The following is a 25,716-nucleotide window of genomic DNA, read 5'->3' as shown; positions in this document are numbered from 1 at the left end:
ATTCCCATCACCCCTAGCTAACAGGACCAGTGGTCAGTGATGATGGGAATTGTAGTCCCAAACATCTGGAGGGCTGGAGTTTGCCTATGCCTGATCTATGCCAAACCTGGCAATCTGAGCCTCTCAACAACAGTTAGCACCTAATGCAGAGCCTCCTTTGGTGATCTTTGCAAGTAGGAAGAACTTATGCGATAAAAAGCATTTCCTGAAGTATGCGAGGTCTAGTTCCAGCTGCTGGCCTGGTGTGCATGCAACCCATGCCGCTTTGGCCCCAACACATGGGTTTACTGTGTGGATCGGGTGCGTATGGGAGGAAACTATATCGACAGCTTAGTTGTCAAGGAGGACCACTACCTCGAGCACGTCAGATTTCCCCAGCTGTCCTCAGCCTGAAGAACAGCTTGCAAACTCTGATTGTTCTTTATTTATAAAAATATATTTGCAGCACACCTAACTGCAAATGTGTTGGCTCCAGCGTTTACTCAAAGAATCTAAGTACAGTGGTACCTCGGGTTAAGAACTTAATTTGTTCTGGAGGTCCATTCTTAACCTGAAATTGTTCTTAACCTGAAGCACCACTTTAGCTAATGGGACCTCCCACTGCCGCCGCGCCGCTGGAGCACAATTTCTGTTCTCATCCTGAAGCAAAGTTCTTAACCCGAGGTACTATTTCTGGGTTAGTGGAGTCTGTAACCTGAAGCGTATGTAACCTGAAGCGTATGTAACCCGAGGTACCACTGTACACATTGCAGGTTTCAAATAGCAGGCCGACAAGCAAGCAAAAACATGTGAGCAATCCACTGCCAGGTATATGTGAGCAGTGCCTTCTATGCAACCAGCTTAGCGTCAACATAGAGGACATTTCAGCACTTGCGAAAACCTCATTTATTTTCCCAAGCTTTTTGCTGGCCATTAGTACCTGTTGGTTGTATTTATTTATTTTATGCCTACTTTGGTCTACTGGCGGCTTTTGCATTGTAATTTTAATGTGTATTTTTTTTATTGAATGCTGCCAAGCAGCGGCATAGCTGGGCGCCCGGGGTAAGTGGCACCCAGTGCACCCCGTCGTAGCCCCAGCCCTCCCTAGCTGCACCTCTGCTGCCAATAACAGCAGCAGTAGCAGAATGGATTGCACTTAAGCAAAAAAGCAGAGTTTCAGTTCTCTCCTGAGGGGCACCCTCAATTATTACTGCCCTGGGGGGCCCCCAACTTCAATCTCATATCGCTTGCCAGCATGGCAACTTTTATTTGTTATTCAGGTTGTAAAGATTCCCTTGATGAAGAGATGATCAAATACACACACACACACACACACACACACACACACACAGTCAAATACACACAAAGAAGATAACTGCCATCCAGATTTCGAGAGACCTTGCTTTGACCATCTAGGTCTCTTGTACATAGTGGCATAGCGTGGGGGGTGCAGGGGGGGCCGGCCGCACCGGGCGCAACATCTGGGGTTAGGGCAAATCCACGGGTTAGGGGGCACAAATTACTTGCCTTGCCCCGGGTGCTGACAACCCATGCTACGCCACTGCTTGTACAAAAGAGCAGCTTATTTATTCCTCTGGCAACAATGGCTCTTGCTCAAAGCACACCAGCCAGTTGCGTCTTTGCTTCTTCGCCCTCTCAGACAAGGGACTGTGGAAACAGGGAAACTCAGAAGACACATACAAACAAGAAGGCATGACAAAGGTTCATTTAGAACACCAGGCTGGCTTATTATATCCACTGAGAGCACTTAGCATTTTTCTGCTTTGCAGGCTGAACCATCCCCTCAAGTCCACGGAGCAGAGTATTCAGAAAGCAGGTGGCAATAATCTCCTGAAGACACGACACAAACTCATCAATATGCAAATCATGCAAAAATGTACCCCGCCCTCCCTGACAGATGTTGCTCATTATTTGCCTCCACGCTGCGTTGGTGCTGTGGGCTGCCTCTGTCCCAGCTCCTGGTTAAATAACGATCAAGCCAAGGCCTTCTGCCAGGACAGGAAATAGGAAGACCGACTGCACAAGGGAGAAAGGACACAAGCAAGCAGCAGAGGCGCCAGGCAGCCTTTGGCACTGGAGACACAAGGGAAATGCAACTTGTATTTATTTGCTAGGGAAAGAGATGCAAAGGGTTTCAAGTTGTGGTATCAAGCAAGTACAGTGGTACCTATGTGAACGGGATCTGTTCTGGAGGTCCGGCTGCATGCTGAGGAATTCACAGCTGGAGGACTGTTTCTGCACATGCGCATGGGGTGAAACCTGAAAAAATACTTCCAGGTTTGCCGCATTCGCATCCCGAAGTTTACGTATCCAAAGGGATACGTAAGCAGAGGTACAACTGTACTACATTTGGCAGGTTTAATATACAAACGGGCTCCTGTGCTTTTAGTGGTTGGGCAGAGTAACTTTTGTGAGGTGTCTCCCAGTACATCATTGCAGTAGTGGGAGAGGATGAACTCTCTAGTGTTCCTCCTTCATGGCAGTGGCTTCCAAACTTATCTCAGGGAAGACTCTCCACATTGATTTACTTGCCATCTGCATTGCAAAGGATTCTGGAGGGCAATCTAGGGTGTAGACAGTGCTGGACTTAACTGTTCCCCTGTGCAGTCTAAGAGTCCACCTTAGAATACATCCAACTGTCCCCATTGCAGCTGCAGAACAAGATCAATACTGATGGGAAATGGCTACATTTCAGGAATGGAAGGTCTGAAAGCTGTAAGCGTGAGCAGAGATATTACCAGCAACATGTAACCCTTTCCTGTTTGCAAAGGAGAAACGTCATGTCCTAACACAGTGAATTAATTGTGCATTATTCCCTTGGCCTAAGGAAACCCGACTCCTTTAAGAGATCTTTAAATATTAAACAATTCAGAAATGTTTTTAAATAAACCAACATAGGTGCTCAATCTCTGTCTCGCAGGAAGACTTTTTTAAAAATGAAACGGGCAAAACAGATGATCCTGCAGACTACCAAATCCATCAAATGCTCAGTCACCATGGCAACAATGGCATTATTCCTGGTTGCACATGCCCTTGTAAGGTAGAACCTTCGGAAAGTTTTCTTGCAGCATTTATTTTGCAGGCAGGTGGTTTTTGCTGCCCACACCGTGTCTAGTTCAAAAGATCAGGTATCAAGGTGATGGGAAAGACCTTCACCTGAGACAATGGAGAGCCAGCGCCAGTCCAAAGAGACAATAATGGGTTAGATGAACTAACCGTCTGACCTAGTGCAAAGTAGCTTCCCGTGTTCCTATTGGCAGGGCCTGCGCTCTAACTCCCATTTTTGCACTCAGTGGTAATGGTTAAAACATTTCATTTCTCTAGGGGAAAAGCTCTTTTTAAAAAATCAATACTGAAAGGTTAATGTACTACTCTCTTAACATCATTAAAGGAAATCTGTGTTGAGTGGCGGAGTGGGGGGACCTAGAGGCAACAGAAGAGGACATTTAAGATGGAAGGGCAGATGGCAAGGCACATTGGCACTGACACCAAGAGCAGGCATTTTTAAAAAGGGAGCATTTCGCTCTCTTCTAAACATGACAGCAAATGCACAGCACAACTTTTCCTCTCCATGGATTCAATATAAGCCTACATGCCAAAGGTATCCTATGTATTCACAGATCCTAAAATAAGTGGTTAATAAGGAGCAGCTTGCAAAGCAGAATCATTCTATGGGCTTTTAAATGTGTTTGTGGGAGGGGGAGTTACTGGTTTGTTTTTGAATATTTACACTGTGAACCGCCCTATGATCTTTGGATGAAAGGCAGTATACAAATTTAAACAACAGCAACAACAGAAGAAGAAGAAGAAGAAGAAGAAGAAGAAGAAGAAGAAGAAGAAGAAGAAGAAGAAGAAGAAGTTGTGAAGTTGTCTTGGGAATGCAAACTTATCATGCTGGCACTACCGTGACCCAGTGGCGTAGCGTGGGGGGTGCAGGGGGGGCCGGCCACACCGGGCGCAACATCTGGGGTTAGGGCAAATCCACAGGTTAGGGGGCGCAAATCCACGGGTTAGGGGGCGCAAATCCACGGGTTAGGGGGCGCAAATTACTTGCCTTGCCCCGGGTGCTGACAACCCACGCTACGCCACTGCCGTGACCAGTTTTCAGATCCATCAAACCAAGTATTCTTCTCACTCAATGACCTCAGGGTGCTTGGAAAGTGGTAGAAAACCCCCAGCTTTTAAGTTACTTCAAGGATTTCTCATTTTGTGGCTGACACTCAGGATGGCCTTTGGTTGGCAAGGAAATCTACATCAACATCCCATCTCCAGGCACAGACCTGCACATTCATTTTCTCACTTCCTGGCTTCAACTCTTTTTCTCCCACCTCCCTAGACCTATATGATCCTGCTTCGCTTATCTTCAGCTTCCCAGCTCTCTTTTGTTTTCCTTTCTCTGTGCCAGCCTTCCCCAACCAGGTGTTGTTGGACTACAACTCCATCATCCCTGACCATCATCAATACTGGCCAGGACAGATGAGAGTTGTAGACCAAAACATCTGGAGGGCACCAGGTTGGGGAAGGGTGCTCTCTGCTACTTCTGCCGATAGTACCTCCCCTTTACAGCTCTACACAGGCTTCTTGATCACAACCATGGATTCAGATGGTTTACATATCCAAAAAAAAGTTGCACAATTAATCGGGATATCTTTTTAATTAATTAAAGGTTGTCATTGTTTAATCTGATTAATTTATTAAATGCTGCAGCCCTAGTTGGTCTAAAATGTAATTCCCAATACAGCCAAACCTCGGTTGTCAAACATAATCCATTCTGAAAGCACGTTTGGCTTCTGAAATGTTTGACAACTGAGGCACGGCTTCCGATTGAGTGATTGAACACAAGCAGATGCCGCTTCGGATGTTCAGCTTCTGAAAACCGGTCGAAAACCGGAGCATTTACTTCCAGGTTTTCGACATTCAGAAGCTGAAATGTTCCAAAAGGGAGGAGTTCGGGATCCAAGGTTTGACTGTACTTGTTTAAAATTCAAATGTGTGTCTAGTCTTCTTAGTCTTAGGACTGAAGAATGTGCAAAGAGACTTCCACTCTTCCAATGCAATGGAACGGCCATAAAACAGAATTGCTGTTTACATAGATTTCTGGATGCCCCCAATAAATGAGACCACACTGTAAACGAGAGAAACTTTTGCTCTATTTACCTGTCTTCTCTGTTGCGATCAACTGAGTAGAACTGCTTTCGGAGCCACCTGAAACCAAATAGGTTTTGATATCTTAGTCATTCCAGTGCTGTGCTGACCTTTCAAAGCACAGGTTTTCCACAGGTTACCCACAGTTCACCAAAGAATAAATAGGTACAGTGGAAGTATTCTCACTAAGCAGGGTTGGATAAAGAAAAAAAAGAGCTATACATGATTGGTTTCTACAGTATTGTACAAGGGTTGAATTGCATATAACCTATGTTGACCTCCAATGCTTCTCTACCCCATGTCTCTGAAAAGCAAAGTTAGAAAGGTTATGCAACAAAATGGTCTGATAAATCCCTGCCACTTCTGACTAGACATGCATAGGATTGCACAGGAAGAGGTATCAAAATTGAATCCTATAAAACTGGGATGGAGAACCTACATCTGACCTTGTGCTGACCTTTAAACCCCTAAACGGCTCGGTCCTGTATACCTGAAGGAGTGTCTCCACCCCCATTGTTCAGCCCGAACACTGAGGTTCAGCTCCGAGGGCCTTCTGACAACTCCCTCACTGCGGGACCTTCTCAGTAGTGGCGTCCGCCCTGGGAAACGCCCTCCCACCAGAGATGTCAACAACTATCTGACTTTAAGAAGACATCTGAAGGCAGCCCTGATTAGGGAAGCTTTTAATATTTGATGAATTACTGTTTTGTATTTTAATATTGTGCTGGAAGCTGACTAGAATGGCTGGGGAAACCCAGCCAGATGAGTGGGGTATAAATAAATTATTATTATTATTATTATTATTATTATTATTATTATTATTACTACTACTACTACTACTACTACTACTACCACTACTACTCTGATGGCTCAGCCTTTTGCTATGTGGATGTGTGGCACAATTGGCAATTATTCTATGCTCTGCTGGCCCTGCCCAGCTGTTGTTCCAAAGCCTTTGTGCTATTTTCCGCCATCCTATTACCCAGAAGAGGCTGGCTGGCTGACTGTTCTATGGTAGCTGCTGAGGAAGACTCTGCAGAAGAGGCAGGACTGATCTCCCCTCCCAAGTCCTGTCCCCATTGGAATGGATGCTTCCACAGACATAAAGAGACACCAGGTGTGGGTGGCAGGGAGAGGGGAAGAAAGAAGAGTGAAGGAACCCAGGCATCCTGCTGATGGGGGTGTCCAGCTTAGCTAAGTGCAACAACAGAGAGCTGGCTGAGCATCTGAGCTACATTATTGAGCATTATTGTGCTTCTGGGAGTGAAAGATTCAGGAGTGCATTTCTTGATTGAGAAGCTGTCATGGTTGATTGAGAAACTGTCATGGGGCACAGATCAAGGAAGACATGAAGCCACATTCTTAATTCTCTCAGCTGTATGGTGGCTTCAGAATCAATCAATCAAGACAATTTCAGGATCTTTCACTCCTGGAAGCTGTAAATTATGGAACTGTACATAAATTTATTATGAAAAGGCAGTGCAGATTTTCTTTATGGCATGCATAGTCTCAAATATGTTGGCGATGAGGGGGATCAAGTGAGAGCCACCTGCCTGTGTCTTCCTGCTCCCAATTTTTTGATTTACCTTTCAATCTGCAGCGGGGTAGCAGCCTTTAGGGTATCCGCCACAAGCCAGTTCAACCCTTTGATCCACATGCTGACTTCTTCTTCGGATGTGGCTGTGAAAATAAAGAACAAGCCGGTCCTGTAAAGATATGAGATACAGGCACTGACCCCTGTTTCCAAGAAGGAAGTCCCCGAGCAGCTGGCCTCCAGCAGGAGGAAGCTAATCCCATCGAGCTCGAGGTTTAATGGCTCTCTGCTTTCATTCATAAACCTCAAGAATATTCCCTGTGTTTCAAATGTTTGTGACTGAAAGCAGCTACCCTTTCTAAACAAATCAAGAATTTATTTTTAATACTCAATGGCAGACCTATAAATAGCTACTTCTCTGGTCGCCAGTAAGGTCTGGGGAGTGAGGTGAAGGGGTTTTTCTAAATTGGGAGAAAGTTTGTCGTGGAGACATCCTTCATATCATACACTCTTAAATTATATCCCCATAGTACAGAGGGGACATACTGGCTGCAGCTGATGGGATAACATGAGAAAGGCTAGAGATTCCCTATCCCCGATTTAAATATATTAAAAACCAGATGATTAAGACATTTGAATTTTCTCAAAGCCCCAGTACATCTTTTAACATTTTAGAAGTAGCAGATGATGATGATGATGAAGATGATGATGATGAAATAACATCAAACAAAAACAAAACATCTCACAAATCAATGGTCGATCTTGTCAAGCTCACATAGGCTCCCCAAAATGCGTATTGTAACTTAAGTAAACCAAACGTTATCCATTTTGATACTTGCTATGCATTAAACAGCATGAGCCTCACTCTCCAATAAGTATGACAGTTAATGGACACAAAGCAACAACAGGCTTGGCCACAGAGTAGATTCACAAGATAAGATGTGAGCAAGCATCCATTTGCTCAGAAGCCTCGTGCTCCCTATAATAGCCATCTATTATGGCAGCTGCTACCAGCACCCGAGAACCTTCTTCCATCCTCTCGGTATCAGCGCCACCCCTTGCTCCCTCTCTTCTGCTAGAAGCCAGGCTCTCCTGAAGGAAGAGTGGGTTGTGGGAGTGGTGCTTAGAAGGCTGTGGGAGGAACAGGACAATCGTTGTGTATCATCTGAACCTATATTTACCCACTAAAAATAGGAAAGTGGAAAAGAGATCCCACCTTGCAGGCTGAGTGTTTTCAGTCTGAATTCCATGCCATAAAGGATGACAAAACAGTGAGACGGATCTGGCCGGAAAGAAGGATCCTCCTGATACCGGTCAAAGTCTCGAGAGTTTCTTCCCAGACGAATCTCTTGGATTTCACGAATATCAACTGTAAGAGAAGAAAAGAAGGGAAAGGGATAAATTATAATGAGGCAAGATTAGGGTGCTTTAAGAAGGCGCCTGTGATGTAGGTTCCAGTATCATGTACTGTGTTAGCTAATATGCAATCTCTCAATATGGCTTCATCCTGGATTGCAATGCTAGTCTAGACCTCTGCTATTAAGAACAAAAGAACAGCCCAGTTGTATCACGCCAACAGTCTACCTCAGTGGGTGTCAACCAGTGTGCCATGGCACCCTGGGGTGCCTTGAATGGTCAGGGGTGCCCCGGGCTACACTGACCTGTCCCTCCCTCCCTCCCTCCCTCCCTCCCTCCCTCCCTTCCTTCCTTCCTTCCTCTGATGCCCTCTCATGTCTCTGCCTCCCAAAGGCTTGCACAGCTGTTTATTGCAGCAGCCCTGGCTATAAGCTCTGCAGGCGAACAGTGGCTCTGGGAGGCACCTCTCTTTGGGGTACAGAGGGACCAGGGATGGCAACCAGGGCTGTCCTGGTGCCCCCCCCCCCAGGTTGCACAGAATTGTCAACCTTCTTTTTTTCAGCAGAGGAGCCCAGCGCAACAAACCAGCCCGAGGCGCACTCTGGGCAGGCCTCTGTTGTCGCCTCAGCGGCAACAGAGAAACCCAAGGCGATGGTGGCAGCAGAGCAAGGCCGGGACTGGGAGCCCTGGGGAGGGCAGCCAGTGAGCAAGCAGAGCCCACAACAGTCAAGCATGCGGCGGCGGCAACTGAGCAAAGCCAGGTGCCTCATGTAAGCAGCGTACATGCACTGGGCAGGCCTCTTGACGGCCCACCAATCCCAGGCGCGCAGGAGGCCGGAGCTGGCCGGCTGCCTCAGCACCCACAGCAGAAAAGCCTTCGGCGCTCCGAGGGGCTCTGCTCCACTCAGCAGTGCCTGTCGGCTGGCCTGGCTCTCTTCAGTCCCCGGACTCCAAATCTCAGCCCTGGACTCTCAGTCTGGTGCCCCTGAGAGCCCGGCGCCCGGATGCTCCGCACCCCTAGAGCCTATGGGTAAGACGGCCCTGACGGCAGCAACTGCTGCCAAGAGGACTCCCAAGGGACTCTAAAAGGTTGAAAACCTTTGGTCTACCTAGTCCAGCATCCTGTTCTCATACTGCCTACAGGAAGCCCACAAGCAGCACTCTCCCCAGTTTTGATTCCCAGCAACTGGTACTCAGAGGCATACCACCTCTAACAGGAGAAGAAAAACAAAGCCACTATGGCTAATAGCCCTTGATATCCTCCCTGAATTTGTCTAATCCCTTTTTTAAACTATCCAGGTTTTTGGCCATCACTAAGTTATGTGTGGCAGTGGTTGGTGGGGCAAGTGACAGCAGGGTGGCACACCTGGCTTCTCAACAATGAGTGCCACTGCCACTTAGTGATGGGGCGAGGCACTGAGCATGGTGGGGGCCCATCTGATGATGATCCAACCACTATGCCCACACCACAGTGAGTTCCTGGCATCACCTGTTTCTCCATCTGCAATAATAAAGTCACAGTCACGTAAGAGACAGAGAAAGGAGGCACCGTAGCCAAAACAGTAGCAAACCAAGACAACCTGTTGTATGGATAGGGTGGCTAGTTGCAAAGGAGGACGGGGTGTAAGACAGAGAATTTCAGCAGGTGTAGCTTGCGTGACAAAAGCATACCTGCCAAAATCCACTTATTAAAGCAACAATCATCCTGCCCCTTTTGCACCTGGTCACTCAAGGTGCAGGCACAGACTAACATCTGCTTGTATATCTTCAAAAGCCTTCTCTGGCTTAAAGACGTAGTTTTTTTATTATTTTATGGAATAAATTCACGGAATTTATTAAAGCAAAACATCTTGCCAGTTTCACACTGGTCACTTCAAGCCCTGCTTGCATTCTAAGCAATTCTAGACTGCTCTGTGGGTCCACCTGGGACCACTAGAGGCCACTGTGACGCATCACAACCTGGTAGCAAATACAGTGGTACCTCAGGTTAAGTACTTAATTCGTTCTGGAGGTCCATTCTTAACCTGAAACTGTTCTTAACCTGAAGCACCACTTTAGCTAGTGGGGCCTCCTGCTGCTGCCGTGCCGCCGAACCCCGATTTCTGTTCTTATCCTGAAGCAAAGTTCTTAACCTGAAGCACTATTTCTGGGTTAGCAGAGTGTGTAACCTGAAGTGTATGTAACCTGAAGTGTATGTAACCTGAGGTACCACTGTAATGTCTTTCCACAAAGGGAAAATGCAGTCAAGCAGACACTTCTTAGAGTAGGGGTTGGAAAGGTTTAACCTCGCCTGGGCCGGTTCACTCCAGCGGAGATCCTTCCACGGGCTGGAGTGCGCATACACACCCACGATTTCCAACGTCTGTGTCGACGCAATTTCCCGCGCCGCAGAAGCAAGTTCCCATGCTGTGCTGCGCCAGTTTAGCGCAGCACGCAGGGACTCGCCAAGCAGGCAGCTTGGTTCAGGGGTGGCTCGTGGGCCGGTTAAATCACCCCCGCAGGCTGCTTGTGGTTGCCGACCCCCTTCTTAGAGGCTCCGTGGGAGCAAATGTGAATGGATGTTTTTCTTTGGACTGCAAAAGCGAGCTGCATGCCAGTGGCGGGTGAAGTCATATGCAAAAGTGGGTGGGGCATACGGCCATACTACCCTGAACACACCCAATCTCGTCTGATCTCGGAAGCTAAGCAGGGTCAGGCCTGGTTAGTACTTGGATGGGAGACCACCTGGGAATACCGGGTGCAAAAAAAAAAAAACAACCAAGAAAAAAGTGGGTGGGGCGATGGATGTGGCTCTTACCTTTGTACCCACAAGTCAGATGTTTCTACATTCCCACCCACCATGCACATCTCTCCATTCTCCACAACGGTAAGCAAGAGGCATGATCACTGTTCAAGGCGCATTCCAGACTGGCAAATGCAATTGAGCAGTAAAGGGCGTGGCCTGGGAGCAGTGGTGGCCGGGGGTGGGAGGGCTGATAGGGAGGGAGACAGGGAGATGGGGACTAGGTGGAGCCAGAGCCAAGGTATATGCAGTGACACCTAATTTGTGTTTTTTCCCATTTGAGAGGACAGAGGAAGAAGCTGGCAAATACTGCCCCCCCCCCCACTGGTTGTAGGTAAAACCCCAAAGACACACTCCTCCACTGTCTCCTGAGACAGACGGATGCCAACATTGTAAGGCAAGTAACTGAAGTTAATGCACCACTCTCCATGTTTTGTTCCAGCCCTTGCAAAAGGGTTCCATTTGCTGCTGTTGAAAGGTATACATTTATAACCAATGAGACCACAGGCTTGCCTAAATGCGGATCTAAGGTGGGGATCTTCTACAAACTGGGCAAAACAGCTGCACTCACCCACACATTTCTTTCTAATATTTTATTTTGCTTTGCTTTGTTATATGCTTTATGCAAAGATACACACACACACACACACACACACACGATCCAGTCAAACATCAGGATAAATTAAGCAGCTTTTATCGGTTGTTAAAAATCCAACAACTGTAAATTCCCTTCCCTCCTTCCTTCTTTCTCATAGGAACATTTTCTCCGCCATCTTTTCAGTCCTTGCTTCCAGGGATTTTCGCACACAGAGTGTCTCAGATAGAGCTGGATGACAGAAAACTGAAACCACAAACTGCCCTGGAGACTTCTATACAACAGGCCTCCCACTCTCTCCTGTCCCTCACAGCTGCTCTGTCCCATGGTGATCATCAGGCAGGTTTCAAAACCCATCTACTGGCCATAGAGCTGGTTGGACGCCCACTTCAGAGAGAGAGAAACCTTCCTTATTCAAGCAGCTTTTCCCACACCCCTTTCTCCTTTTCCAACCATCCTTTTCCTTAGTGCCTTCTCCTACCTAGCAACTGTCTCCTAGCATCTGTTGCTGTGACTCTCCACACACCCATTTTGTCATCCCTAGCCCTGAATCCCCAAACTCGAGGACCTTGAGGAGCAGGCAGGGCCCCCTGAGCCCAAGGATTGCCTTGAGGGGCTTTGCAGCTTGGTGCCTGATGATAAAGTCCTGGAACTCTTGGAGGAACAGCTGGAGTGGTCCTTGAGAGCTTTGGTCCAGGCCAAAGAGCAGCAGCCCGGTATGCGTTTAAAGGACCCAAGTCATCAGTCTTCTCATGAGTAGGGCTGGGCAATATCTGGGTTTCAATATCATGATATATCGCCAGCTAAACATTGTGATATCTCAATATATCACGATGTCTGAAATAAGGCTGGAGCTTATAATAATCTGGGGAAAATATTGGGGGGGGGGGGAATTAAAAAATCTAAATTTGATGTGTATAATTAAATGAAAATTTACTCAGTGATAGCATGCTTAACTATACCATTACATATTTCGGGAGAATATACAGTATTACTGTTCTGTTAAGGGCTTTATATACCGATAGCAACACCTTGAACTTGGTCCTGTAACAAATTGGGAACTGGTGTAGTTCAGTGTTAAAAAGTCAGGTAGACCATCTAGGTGCCACTTGCCAACTGAAAACTAAGTTACAGGTGGCCATTCAACCTCTGCTTAAAAACCTCCAAGGAATGAGTATACCACCTACCAAGGGAGTCCTTTCTCATCACTTGAAGCCATTCATTTAGGTCCCTCTCCCTCCAGAACAGGAGAAAACATGCTACCTCCATCTTCCATGTGACACCCATCAGATATTTGAAGGTGGCTACCCTATCTCCTCTCAATCTCCTCTTTTCCAGGCTAAACACACCCAGCTCCTTCAACCATTCCCCATAAGGCTGGGTTTCCAGACCCTTGATTATCTTGGTTGCCCTCCAGCTTGTTAATATCCTTCTTAAATTGTAGACATATCATGCTTAGCCTGATATCAACCTGATATTGTGCTGGGTCTCTACTCTGCCTAGCAAGAGGCAAGGTGTGTGCCTTAAACCTGCATAACAGAAGCAAGAGAAAAGCCATGTGGATCTTATCTTTTGCTGATCTGAATCTCCCTGCTTTGGCAGCGAAGTTTATTTTTATGCAGATTCTGTCTCCAGGGCTTGCACCTTGGAATTGTGCAGGTAGAAAGCAGCTTTTACTGCAAAGTAAAGCCCTTTACTCTGCAGCCTACCGGGCAGACAGGGGCTTATGCCTTGCCGATGGGCAGGCAGAAAATGGCTACTTACTCTGAAGTAAAGGCTTTACTTTGTAGTAAAGTGCTGCTTCCTGCCTGCCGGGTTTGCAAGGCTGAAAAAATATGAAACCTTTATCGTGGTTCATACCGAGAAGAGACAAAGTATTGATATATTGCCCACCCCTACTCATGAGTAAGGAGTCTATTCATGAGTCAGCCCTGATGCTCCTTCACTGCCAGCAGCTGTGGTTAGGCTGCAGTTTAGGAGGCCAGAGTATTTAAGACCTTCCCCTTGAGCTTCTCAGTTGTTGTGATAGGCCATTAAACACCTTTCTGTTGCTGGCAGCAACACAGGTCTCTGGCTCCTCCTTCTTTGGCACTTAGTTCCTGATTCTAGTCTCTCTGCCTTGCTGTGTTGTCTGGCCTTGCCTGGCTTCCTTTCCTCTGCATCATGTTTGGGACCTAGACTGATTCTCTGTACTACACCTCATTTTGTTTGAACTATACTGCATATGCAACCCTGCCTTCATTGGCAAATACTTTGGTGGAGGCTTATATATTCTAAAACCCGAGCTTGCTTGATATCTTCCCAACAATTAATTTTCCTAGTCACTGTGATCTAGTACCAATGATCCTATTTACTCTATGGCTGGGCACACAGATCCAATTTTTCCATGTGTGCTTTTGGAAATGTTTGTCCCTACATACGCACTTTCAATTAGTTTCCCATCCTCACCCATGGGCAGTATCCACAGTGTGTGTTCTTGTTCCATCCCCATAATTTGCATTCCTCATCCTCCCTGATTTCCAGAAATCTGAGGTCCATCATGAGCTTGCATGCAGGTATTTCTTTACCTGTGTGTGTGGCTATCTTATATAAAAAGGTAAAGGTACCCCTGCCCGTATGGGCCAGTCTTGACAGACTCTAGGGTTGTGCGCCCATCTCACTCAAGACGCCAGGGGCCAGCGCTGTCCAAAGACACTTCTGGGTCACGTGGCCAGCGTGACAAAGCCGCATCTGGCGAGCCAGCGCCGCACACGGAACGCCGTTTACCTTCCCGCCAGTAAGCGGTCCCTATTTATCTACTGGCACCCGGGGGTGCTTTCGAACTGCTAGGTTGGCAGGCGCTGGGACCGAGCAGTGGGAGCGCACCCCGCCGTGGGGATTTGAACTGCCGACCTTTCGACCGGCAAGCCCTAGGCGCTGAGGCTTTTACCCACAGCGCCACCCGCGTCCCGTTATCTTATATACATCTGCACAAAACAGTGGGTTTTAAAAAGTGTGTGTCATGCCTGGGACCACGGTTAGACCACCCATCTTGAGTTTCAGAAACTTGAGGTTTCAAGTTTTGGACATGTGTGCAGATTTTTGTTTGGTTGGGCATGCAGCCAGTATTTATTTTTGAGATAAAAGTTTTCAGATATAGCAGACTTGCACAAAATAGTGCGTTATTTCCCACCACCCCTTTTAAATTCCTATGTGTTGCATCCTAGTCCTGTTTCTGTTTCATGAAGTCTCACCAGCAGCCTGAGGAACACCTCACTAATGGAGGCAGGGGGTGTCGTGATAGATGGCATCCTGCAAAATGTCACCACATATCTGTAAATCATCAACAACAACCCCCATACACAATGCGCTTTTGGATGTCTACCATTGGGTAACATGCAATTGGATCTCCTCCCTCCCCCCAACTGCATTGTACGCAAAAAAATCCAAATTGAATGGGGGGGGGAGAAAGAGAGCAGGCTGCCACTTGGGTGAGGACATCATGTGAACAAACAAAAATTATGCACATATAGGATGTACAGAGGTAGCTCTGGTTACGAACTTAATCCGTTCCAGAGGTCTGTTCTTAAGCTGAAACCGTTCTTAACCTGAGGTACCACTTTAGCTAATGGGGCCTCCCACTGCCGCCATGCCACCGGTGCGTGATTTCTGTTCTCATCCTGAAGTAAAGTTCTTAACCCGAGGTACTACTTCCGGGTTAGCGGAGTCTGTAACCTGAAGCGTATGTAACCTGAGGGGCCACTGTGTACTGAATCCACTTTAAACTGCTGTGTGTGCACAGCCTATGTCACATGCTCATGTTTTACCTCACTCGCTTGCCACATGTGTGGTAAAATGTAATGTGCACCCACCCCAAGCTGGCTGTGCTGTGTTTCCTCAGACCAGACAGAGGGGAAAGCATAGGGAAGGTTTAATGGTAATGCAGAAGAAGAGGCAGAGGCAGGAAGGAGACAGGAACAGGAAGCTTATGAAACAGTGTCCTGCTTTGCTGTGGAACAAGCTAACCATCTTTCCCTTCTCACAGAGCAATTCCATTTCCCCTCAGTCTTTCCAAACTTTCAGCCTCTCCACCACCTGGAATGAGGCCATAAGCTGGTCTGGTTCTGCTTCATAAAGTCTCACGAAAGAGAAATCCACCTGTTTCTTATAGGCTCAAAGGGATACATTCCCCTAGACGCATATGCACACACAGTGGTGTAACTACGGTATGTAGGAAACATTTACTGTTCTGCATTTATCCAGCTGTGTTTCCAAGGCTATGTATTCTAAAATCTAGTATTAGGTATAATAAGCATGCACTTTTGCTTCTCAGGCCTGCAAACGACTTGAGGGGAGGAAAAAGAAAAATAATTGGGGTGTGGGGGGAAGAAATAATGGAAGGGAACAGCAGAATTCTGGTGACAACAGCATCTGGTGACAACAAAGATGATTACTGAAGCTCACATGGGTGTAAAAAAAAGATCAAGTAGAGGAGAGACCATTTATGCTGCCCTCTCACTACTAACAGAGGTTCACGGGATCTTGTTTAACAAAACAAACACACAGAGAGTCAGGTCAATATCCTTCCTGGAAAATGACTGTGAAAACCCTCAGTGGAATCAATTAATGACATATGTGACTCACAGTTTTCCAGGCACAAGACATTTCCAAGCAGCACAGAGTAAAAACCCTTTTGCAGACACCCAGGTGTAATGGAACCCCTACTGAAAAAAAAACAACCTATCATATAAGCATATTTTCATCCACAACCTATCATATAAGCATATTTCAACCGGTCAGGCATTGTTTGCTCGTGTTTGTTTTTCTTTTGAATGTGCCTTTAGAAGTAGAAACAGCTTTGGCAAAAACACCAGGCAGGTATGTTTACCCATGAGCTAACTCTACAGTCAAGCCTAAAGAAGAGATGGAGAAGGGAAGAAGTGAGATGAGGCTACCATCTTTCTGAAGCTAAGCAGGTCCAGATCTGGATGGTAGACTTCCTGGGAGCCATATTTATATTGTGGCTTCAGGACAAGTCATGAGAAGTGATTCATAAAGGAGAATAATCATCATCATCATCATCATCATCATCACTTCCTTGGATTCTATAATGGAAGGAAGGCAGGGTATAAATATAAGAAAATAAATATGTCAATTTTGATATGTTAACTTATCCAGGGTGTTGACATATCTTTAAAGAACTTGCCATTGTGATGAATTTAACACAAGACTTAAGTTTATTCTGCGCCTTCCTTTTCAATAACACAATGAGTCCAACCTGTTAGGCCCAGCACCAAAAGGAATGTTTTGCATCCCAATGCACACAAAATTATAGCAAACAAGATTTAGAACTACAAATATCAGAATGTGGAAGGAAGTGGAACTTGTAAAAAAAAAAGAATAAAACAATGTACTGTGCTTTGATGGGTACATATTAATATACATTTGAACTGGATTAAATCTGAAATTTGCTGTTGGGCTGGCACTCCTATGCTAGCCACACGAGGGTTACTGCCAGCTCTGAGTCCACATGTCCTTATGGCTTTCAGCAGGTGCGTGGAGCCCTTAACAAGATGGATAGGGTGTCCAATAGACTTAACCTTACCATGACTTTTTTTTTCATTCAAATACTGAGAAAAGCAAAATGAAGCCCCCGCCCCATAAATCCACACATCCTCTGATCCCTGGAGTGAGTCGAAAACTGCCATCACAAATTGCAGGAGTCAGTCTTCCTGCCCCTCATGTCCTCAGCTACAGCTTTAGATGAAAAATGCAATAGGGATTTAGGAAGCTGCTGGGAAAACGGGCACACTGAACCATTTCCTCAAGTCCTTTGGGTAAAACCAATGTGTTTTACTTCCGAAAACTCTGAAAGGGAGCTGGGCAGGCTGCAGTAAGGTTACAGAGGCCAATGATATCCAGACACTCAGCTGAACTCAAGCTCTCGTGGCCCAATTCAAGCAAACCAAAGCTGCCCAGTTCCCTCTGAGAGCTTTGGTGGAATGCCAGGCACACCATAAGGGATTGATGAAGTGGCTGCACTGATCTCTAAGGAATTGGAGATGGCTGGGTGATAGAAGTAGTGCCAGAAAACTTCCAGCATATGACTCCCCTTTCTGATCCAACATTTAAACAAAGCTGAAATCCTGCCAACTGGCTGTTCAAAAGCAGGTGATGGGGTCTGAATTCAGCCCCCCTCCCCTTTGTTCCATACCACCCACTCCTCATTCCCCTACAATATATAATACTTTTTCAACAGGCTATATGCACACAGTCTCATGGAACACATAAAACTCAACACTAAGCGTCAATATATAAAACAAGCCATTCTAGGAACCATCACTACTCCATGATTACTAATGCATTTTTGAAATTCTCATTTAATTAGAATCAGAGTCTGAGGACTGCAACTTCCAATTCCAAAAGTCTACAAGACGGGGAATTGCCTGAGAGGCATGGACAACTATATTATTTTAAGCATTACATCTTTACATTAGATTTTAAGGCTTATACAGGGACAAAGGATGCAATTGTACGTCCTTTTCTGTTTTGGAACATCAGGACATTGAAAAAGGACGTGTACACAAACACACACACACAGCCATCAGAGTTGCTATTTTCTTTCCAGTCTTCCACATCTGTGTAGACAACTATAATGTGCTTCGGTGATAAACAAGCTCAGATAGAGAAGTTAGAAAGACAGAGAAAAATAAGACTGAGGGCAGGCAGACTGTCTCAAAGAAAAAGGTGGCATAAGAAAAAACAAAATGAATGGAGTAGCAGTCAACTAAGTTTTACTTAGAATAGAGCCATTTAAATTAATGCACGTGACTAAGTGAGGCCCTCAGCAAAAATAGGTTCCCCACCCCTAACAAACAGCACAACATTATTGACACAGGGTATCCCCTTCTCTTGTCACCTGTCCCACCCAGTTCTTAGATTAGCCTTTGGGTATTTGAATGGCAGAAGATCGGGCACAAATGTTCAGCAGAAATAGAAGCCACTTCCCTTGCACCTTGCCTCAGTAAGTGCAGAGTGCACCCCTTCGCTGCCACCCTTGTGGTTCAAGCTTCCTTCCCACCCCCTCCATTTACCAGCAGGAAAGGCACTTCTGCGTGTCAAACAAAGATGCGAAGAATGGCTCTGCGGAAGCCACTACAGAATCAGATCAGCTACTCCCCCTCTGGTACACCAGGTGCTTTTTACTGCTCAGCTCCACGTGCCTGGAAAGTTTGCTCATCCTCAAAGAAAAAAAAAGCCCTCAGGACCATTAGTTTTCTCAGCCAAGAACATGGGTAGGCAAACTAAGGCCCGGGGTCCAGATCCGGCCCAATCACCTTCTAAATCCGGCTTGCGGACGGTCCGGTAATCAGCATGTTTTTACATGAGTAGAATGTGTCAATTGATTTAAAATGAATCTCAGGGTTATTTCTGGGGCCTGCCTGGTGTCTTTACATGAGTAGAATGTGTGCTTTTATTTAAAATGCACCTCTGGGTTATTTGTGGGGCATAGGAATTTGTTCATTCACCCCCCCAAAAAAAAAATATATAGTCCAGCCCCCCACAAGGTCTGAGGGACAGTGGACCGGCCCCTTGCTGAAAAGGTTTGCTGACCCCTGGCAAAGAACAACCAGGTTCCTCAGGCTGCCAGCTTGCAACCCAGAGAATAATCTGTCACTTTCAAAATATACAGAAGTCAGGCAAGAGACCCCTTTAGGGAAAGGGTCCGAGCTCAATGGTAGAGCATCTACTTTGCACCAGGTAGGGTTGGGAGAGAATTCCATCTGAAACCATGGAGAAGTGCTACAGTTAGTGCATAAAATACTAGGCTACATAATGGGCCAGTGGTCTGACTCAATATAAGACAGGTGCCTAGGTTCCTAAGATATCAGCCAACCCCTCGGCTTCTCCCAACCATATCATTGTTCTTTCTTCCACCATCACTCCTCATTGCACAGGTGGAATGGAAGGCTGCTCCCTGGGATAGCTCAATTGGTAGAGCATGAGGCATTTAATCTCAAGGTCGTGGGTTCAAGCCCCATGTCGGGCAACAGTTTCCCTCGTGGTCCCTTCCAACTCAACAATTCTATGATTCGACTATGATTTTGTTAGGAAGGTAAGAAAGGCAGTGGAAAGAACCAGGTGAGGAATCACAGCTAGTTTATTCCTCACACAAAAACAAACATCTCCAGGTTGTAAACAGTCATGAGGGCCACCTGTCATGGATGCTTTAGCCAAGATTCCTGGACAACACTTGGGGTCCCTTCCATTATTCTATTATTCTAAACAGTCAAATTTCCTGCATTAAAAGCAAAACCTCAAATAACATCCAAAATGAGATGCAACTGCCTTTCTCAGCAGAATACCCACATTTACGCCTTCTAAGTGAAGGTTCAAGCAGCCCCAACATGGAAGAAACACCTCAGCTTTGGGATGTATCCACAGAATGACAACACGATAAGTGCTAGAGAACAGCAACATATAAAATTATCAGTTTTACTAGCCTGGGGTATCGGGACATGTGTTCCTAGTGCATATTACAGTGGCACAGGTAACACACCCATAAGGGTTGTAATCCAGCTAAAGAACCCTTGCAGCCAAGACACACAAATTATTGTTTGTAGGATTTATGCAGATTGTTTTAATCTGCTTGCTTGAACGATCTTGGTTCAGGGCTTGCCCTGTGTTTTGTTTTTGCTTTTACAAAGCTGTCAGGAAATTCTTTGTTCAGTTCTTGGGCTGTGCAGTGGGTAACCTGTAGGAGGATGAATTGTGCTGGGCAGCGGTGGGGAAGACAGGCGTCACAGGGGGGGAAACGGAAATCTGTGCTCAGTTGGGAGGAATATTTTCTCTAATAGAAGGCAAGGCAGCCCACGCATTCACCACACACAAACCCCCAAAGCAGGAAAACTGTACTTTTAAAGGATGGGAAAGAAAATAAAGCTCATATTGTCAGTAACTACCTGGACTTTACCAGAACAGGGCAGTTACTGTTGACCCCTTTCTGGGGTGCCTTAAGGAACGAGACAAAATTCCTCACTCAAATCAATCTGAGTGAGAAACTGGGGACATCTGGGGTGAACTGAAAGATTTACCAAAACTGCACCCCAGTTCACCTTTTTTTCCCCACCATCACTACCACCTCCTCCTTGGTCATGGTGCTGCTCTGCTCCCAGGAGTCCCGGTGGCAGGCAGCTGGCATGGTTTTCTTCTCAGCAGGAAAGTATTACGCTTGCCCTTCATAACAATGATATGCTATGAAGCCAATTAAGAGTAAGGGCAATGCTTCTTGAAATGGGAAAAGAAAATGCCACCAGGACTCCTAGAAGGGCCACAGCTAGCAAAGGCTTAGCACCATTTCAGCTCACCTCTCAACCACTCTAGAAAGCACAGAAGGTAGAAATTCAGGATTTGCTGAGGAAGTGGAGGAGAAATGAGAATGTTAGTCCTGAACATGAAGAGGGCATGTGTGTGTGAAATACTGAAGGAAGTTATTTCTGAATAAGCAAAAAAAAAAATTGTTTTTTTTTTAAGAACTCTGTCCTAATTTCGCCTAAATTCTCCCTTCCAATTGTTGCATGAGCTTCTGTGCTGGATTCTACTTACTACTCCTTGCGCTGCAACCCTTTCCTTCTGTCCAGGTCTAGCACACTGGATCCACAAATTTAAGATAGTGACAAACGCAAGCCTTCCTGACTATTCCCAACCTGCGTAGCGTCATGCAAGTCACAAATAAACACCGAACACCTCGGCCAACACCAGCCACCCTCCTGAAGGTAAACAGGAAGCCCTTCCAGAGTGGAACTCCTCTTCAGTCTCCAGGCTTTACAGCACACCCACTTGTCTCGAGTACAGCGCTGCTCTTGTTCCAGCAAACAATGATTACTTTAGCCAGGGCCAGAGGTTACCAATCCCACGCACTGGGGTTTGGTTACATAAACATTCATTCTCCCTTGTCAATGCAATCATAGTTGGGTGGAATGAGACTTGAGCAGCTGGAGCAAGATGGCTGGCACGAAGGAGAACGCAGTAGCCCGGGGGTGGTAATTTGTTCCTGTGGTCCACAGACGAAGCGGGATGTACATCGGCCTCGACGGGCAACAGATGGACCCACTGCAGAGGTCTAGATATGTAGAACCAAGAGATGGGCGCACAGTGAAGGCCACGGAGCACGTTGCAATATTATACATCCGTATAATTCTCTCAAGTAGGGATGGGTGAATATTCATTTTCGGTTTGTCTCCGTTTTCCATCTTAAATTATCCATATTTCTACATCAGCTCTCTCAACTGTAGGCAGTGACTTTTAGGTGTGTCTGATATGCGTGTGACCACGCATGCACACATCAAGCTGAACCCAGAAGCAACCCAAAAACGTCTCAAAAATGTAACAAAAAGGGGCAGGGCAGGGCAAGGCAGAACCAGGGTATTTGCAGGCTTTTTAAATGGTGTTTCAAATATATGTGATTTCACTTAAATGCACAGTGCCTTGGAACGTAACCCCTACGCAAATTGGGAGTTGCCTGTAAAATATAAAATAAACGAACCTCATGAAAATTGGCAACACTGTGTGTGAATTTCTTACTATGTATATTTTTATGGTATGCCTAATATCCACATTTACCCTAATAGAATGCATTTTTGTATGCTATTTTCACTAATATATGCATGCTTTACCATAGAATATGATTTTTTTTTTAGCACATGACTTGGCAGGAGAACTGCACTGTGAAATGCAGATCACTGGGAATTTTGAAGGATAGATGTGTTTCAGCTCGCATATTGTTTCAAAAATGAGAATTTAGTAAGCTCGCCTTTAAATGTAGAGTGCATCAAATTTCTCCCTACCCCTACTTTCAATTTACACTTTGGAGTCCACATTCATGGCTTCAGAGGCATCGTGGTGTAATGAGAATTTCAGTAGGTAATTACCAAGCCAAAGTCTTAACTTTTCACTTCTCTCATCCATTCCTCCCCCCAATTTCTGCCTTAAACATTCCTTTTGTTATTGCCAATTAGTGCGGCAATGAGATTTACACAAATCCTGCTTTTAAGGGAATAAGCAGTCACCCAGTTGCTCATTGCAGCAGGGGCTGTTGTGCCTAGCCAACATCCAACTCTGGGGATAATCTCCTCAGCACTACCCCCCAAAATATCACAGTTACATTCAGTAATATGGCACTGAACAGGCTTTGTCTCTGCAAATTATTAGAGTTGGCTTCTTTTAGAATGTTTTCTTCAATTACTCCTAACTTAACTATGGCTGGTGCTTCGGTTTTGTTTCAGTCAAGATGATGATCTTGACAAAGTTTCCCAATATTAAAAACGATTACCTTATAATCAATAGGGAAGCATTTCCCTGGCCATTTGGTAAAGTCCTGAAAACTTCCATATTTTCAACAGAAATATTTCAAAGGGAAACTCCAGCAATTAAGATGAAGAGCTGGATTTCATTTGAAAGTTTGACACAATCAGCCTTGGACCCAATAGAAACTGGGGGTGGCTAGCCCACAACAGAACATGTCTTTCTTTTTAGAGGTTTATGTACACTATTCAGTTTTCTTTGCCAATTCAATTGAGAGTAGTCACACTGACTCCTTTTATCTTTTACTCCTTTTATAATATCTCATCTTCATTTGTGCTCTGTAGCCTGCATTTTCTACCTCATTTTGTAAAAAAAAATTAAACCCCCTAGTATTTTGCCTACTGAGGTTTACTATCTCATGCAACTGAGGAACTGAGCTCAGACCCACAAAAGCTGATGTACCAATTAATTTGCTAGTCTTAAAATGGCAAGATATTTTTTGCTGTTTTTGCTTAGCAATTTTGGGTAGCATCTAAACCCAGTCATGACAAGAATCTGCCAGTTCTCTTTTTCTTCCTTGTTTCAAATACTTTTTACACAACAAACCTTGGGTGAGAGTTGATAGAATACTATTTGAAGATTCAGGAGGAATAGAATTGTTCTGGCTTTAACTGACTTTAATAAATAATAATAATAATAATAATAATAATAATAATAATAATAATACCAGTAACACTCCCCATTCCTGTAGGGATGTATCGAAGCCCTTTATCATCTGCTAGTGACTAATCTGGCCTTAGTCATGAGAATTACCACAGAACCACAAACCCCACCCAGCTGTCGGCCAAATACTCTCCAGGCCAGTGGAGTGAGCCACAAGCTGATAAAGGATGCCGTGTAAATGGTTTTGCAATTCCAGTCAGCAGAAAGCAGCCAATTTCTTCCTCAGCATGAATTAAAAGACTGCCTGGATTAGACCATCTGGGTACCAAAACTCTTCAGTTGCGATTCTTCATCTTCTGCAATGATGTACTTTTACTTACACACAAACACACACACACACACACACACACACACACTCAAAAAATGAGAGGCACAAATACAAGATGGGTGACACCTGGCTTGAGAGCAGTACATGTGAAAAGGATCTAGGAGTCTTGGTTGACCACAAACTTGACATGAGCCAACAGTGTGACGTGGCAGCTAAAAAAGCCAATGCAATTCTGGGCTGCATCAATAGGAGTATAGCATCTAGATCAAGGGAAGTAATAGTGCCACTGTATTCTGCTCTGGTCAGACCTCACCTGGAGTACTGTGTCCAGTTCTGGGCACCACAGTTCAAGAAGGACGCTGACAAACTGGAACGTGTCCAGAGGAGGGCAACCAAAATGGTCAAAGGCCTGGAAACGATGCCTTATGAGGAACGGCTAAGGGAGCTGGGCATGTTTAGCCTGGAGAAGAGGAGGTTAAGGGGTGATATGATAGCCATGTTCAAATATATAAAAGGATGTCATATAGAGGAGGGAGAAAGGTTGTTTTCTGCTGCTCCAGAGAAGCGGACACGGAGCAATGGATCCAAACTACAAGAAAGAAGATTCCACCTAAACATTAGGAAGAACTTCCTGACAGTAAGAGCTGTTCGACAGTGGAATTTGCTGCCAAGGAGTGTGGTGGAGTCTCCTTCTTTGGAGGTCTTTAAGCAGAGGCTTGACAACCATATGTCAGGAGTGCTCTGATGGGGTTTCCTGCTTGGCAGGGGGTTGGACTCGATGGCCCTTGTGGTCTCTTCCAACTCTATGATTCTATGATTCTATGAAACCCAAAAGTGGAGCAATAACCAGGACAGGTTGTAGCATGACAAGCAAGAATAATCACACTATTTGAGGTACACTAGGGCACAGATCCTATATAAAATTAGACTGCAGAAGCCTAGGCAAAAAGAAATGTTTAAGTCCATCCAGTAGTATTTGTCTGCAGTACTTTTGTATGGTTACTTCCCACCCACTCCAAAAAGAACCGTTTGCTATCTATACTAGCTCTGCCACTTCCTGAAAGTGGCCCCTTCCCCACCTCACTCCAACCATGAGGATGTATCATGACATGAATCTTGGGTATCAACAGCCATATTGGAAATTCAAACACGCAATGCAACATAATGTCAACGTTTCCAAAAACCCAGTGCCATTTGGGCTCTCCAGTTCCCACAAGTTTGTTTTTCGCTCTTTCATATGCAACCCTCTGAATATGAACCATGGCAGATCCTTGCATTTAAAAGCAGCTTCAAGGGGGCAAATGTAGAGAGGGTGTTATATTGACCTACACTGTTCTCCAGGTCTAAATCACTCCACAAAGCTGGCATGAGCCCCACAGCAATTAACTAACTACCGTAACTATCAATGCAGGCACAATGCAGTTATTTCTATTGTTTCTGTGGGTGCAGAGAACTTATAGCAACTTGGAAGCAGGTTGTTTAAAACTGGAAAGCATAAAAGGGTTAACCCTCCCCTTCCCAATGCCACTATCCTGATCCGAATAAGGTTTTTTTTAGTGAGTGAACAAATCAATGGAAGGATAAGAGGACTAGCCATGTTAGGCTGCTCCAGCAAAACCTGGTCTTAGTCTTATAACAACTTAAAGACTTCCTTCCCCGGGACAGCTGCCCAGTGAGGATCCGTAATCAATGTGTTCTGACATCCCGTCCACGAGCTGTAGTGTGGCGATGGAGGTTAAGCCGAATTGTCTTCCGTCATCTGGCTGACCATGCACAGCTCTCTGGAGTACAGAGAGCAATGTGGTGAGCCACCACCAACAAGGCTTTTCTTCAAAAAAGACAAAACTGAGTTCTATTTCAACTCCTAGGATGAATTAAAGACAAGTTATATAACTTGCAGCATGTAAGGAGGGGGGGATAGACCCATTGGTAGAAGGCCCTTAGCTAGAAGGGGGCAACCTTGTTTAATTTTTTCAAGCCTTCCACACTTGCTCCTCTTGCATATTTAAAAATGACATGGAAAAATAAAG

The 25,716-nt window shown here is 45.5% G+C and overlaps 1 protein-coding gene and 1 pseudogene across 3 annotated transcripts in view; one reads left to right on the top strand and one right to left on the bottom strand.

Annotated features, from left to right (window-relative positions):
* Nucleotides 1-25,716, bottom strand: part of PLCG1 (phospholipase C gamma 1) — a 93,550-nt gene that overhangs the window by 43,784 nt on the left and 24,050 nt on the right. For all 3 annotated transcript variants that reach the window (XM_028734999.2, XM_028735001.2, XM_028735000.2), the window contains exons 2-4: nt 7,896-8,048; nt 6,732-6,825; nt 5,158-5,205 (exon numbers count right to left, since the gene is read on the bottom strand). In XM_028734999.2, coding sequence (XP_028590832.1) covers nt 5,158-5,205; nt 6,732-6,825; nt 7,896-8,048 — 295 coding nt within the window. The remainder of the gene's footprint in view (nt 1-5,157; nt 5,206-6,731; nt 6,826-7,895; nt 8,049-25,716) is intronic.
* On the top strand, nt 10,673-10,784 carry LOC114599971 (5S ribosomal RNA; annotated as a pseudogene).

This window comes from Podarcis muralis, chromosome 5 (genome assembly GCF_964188315.1).
Source record: "Podarcis muralis chromosome 5, rPodMur119.hap1.1, whole genome shotgun sequence".
In the NCBI taxonomy this organism is placed as follows: domain Eukaryota; kingdom Metazoa; phylum Chordata; class Lepidosauria; order Squamata; family Lacertidae; genus Podarcis; species Podarcis muralis.
Note: the sequence above shows the minus strand (reverse complement) of the source record. Positions and strands in the feature narration are given on the sequence as shown.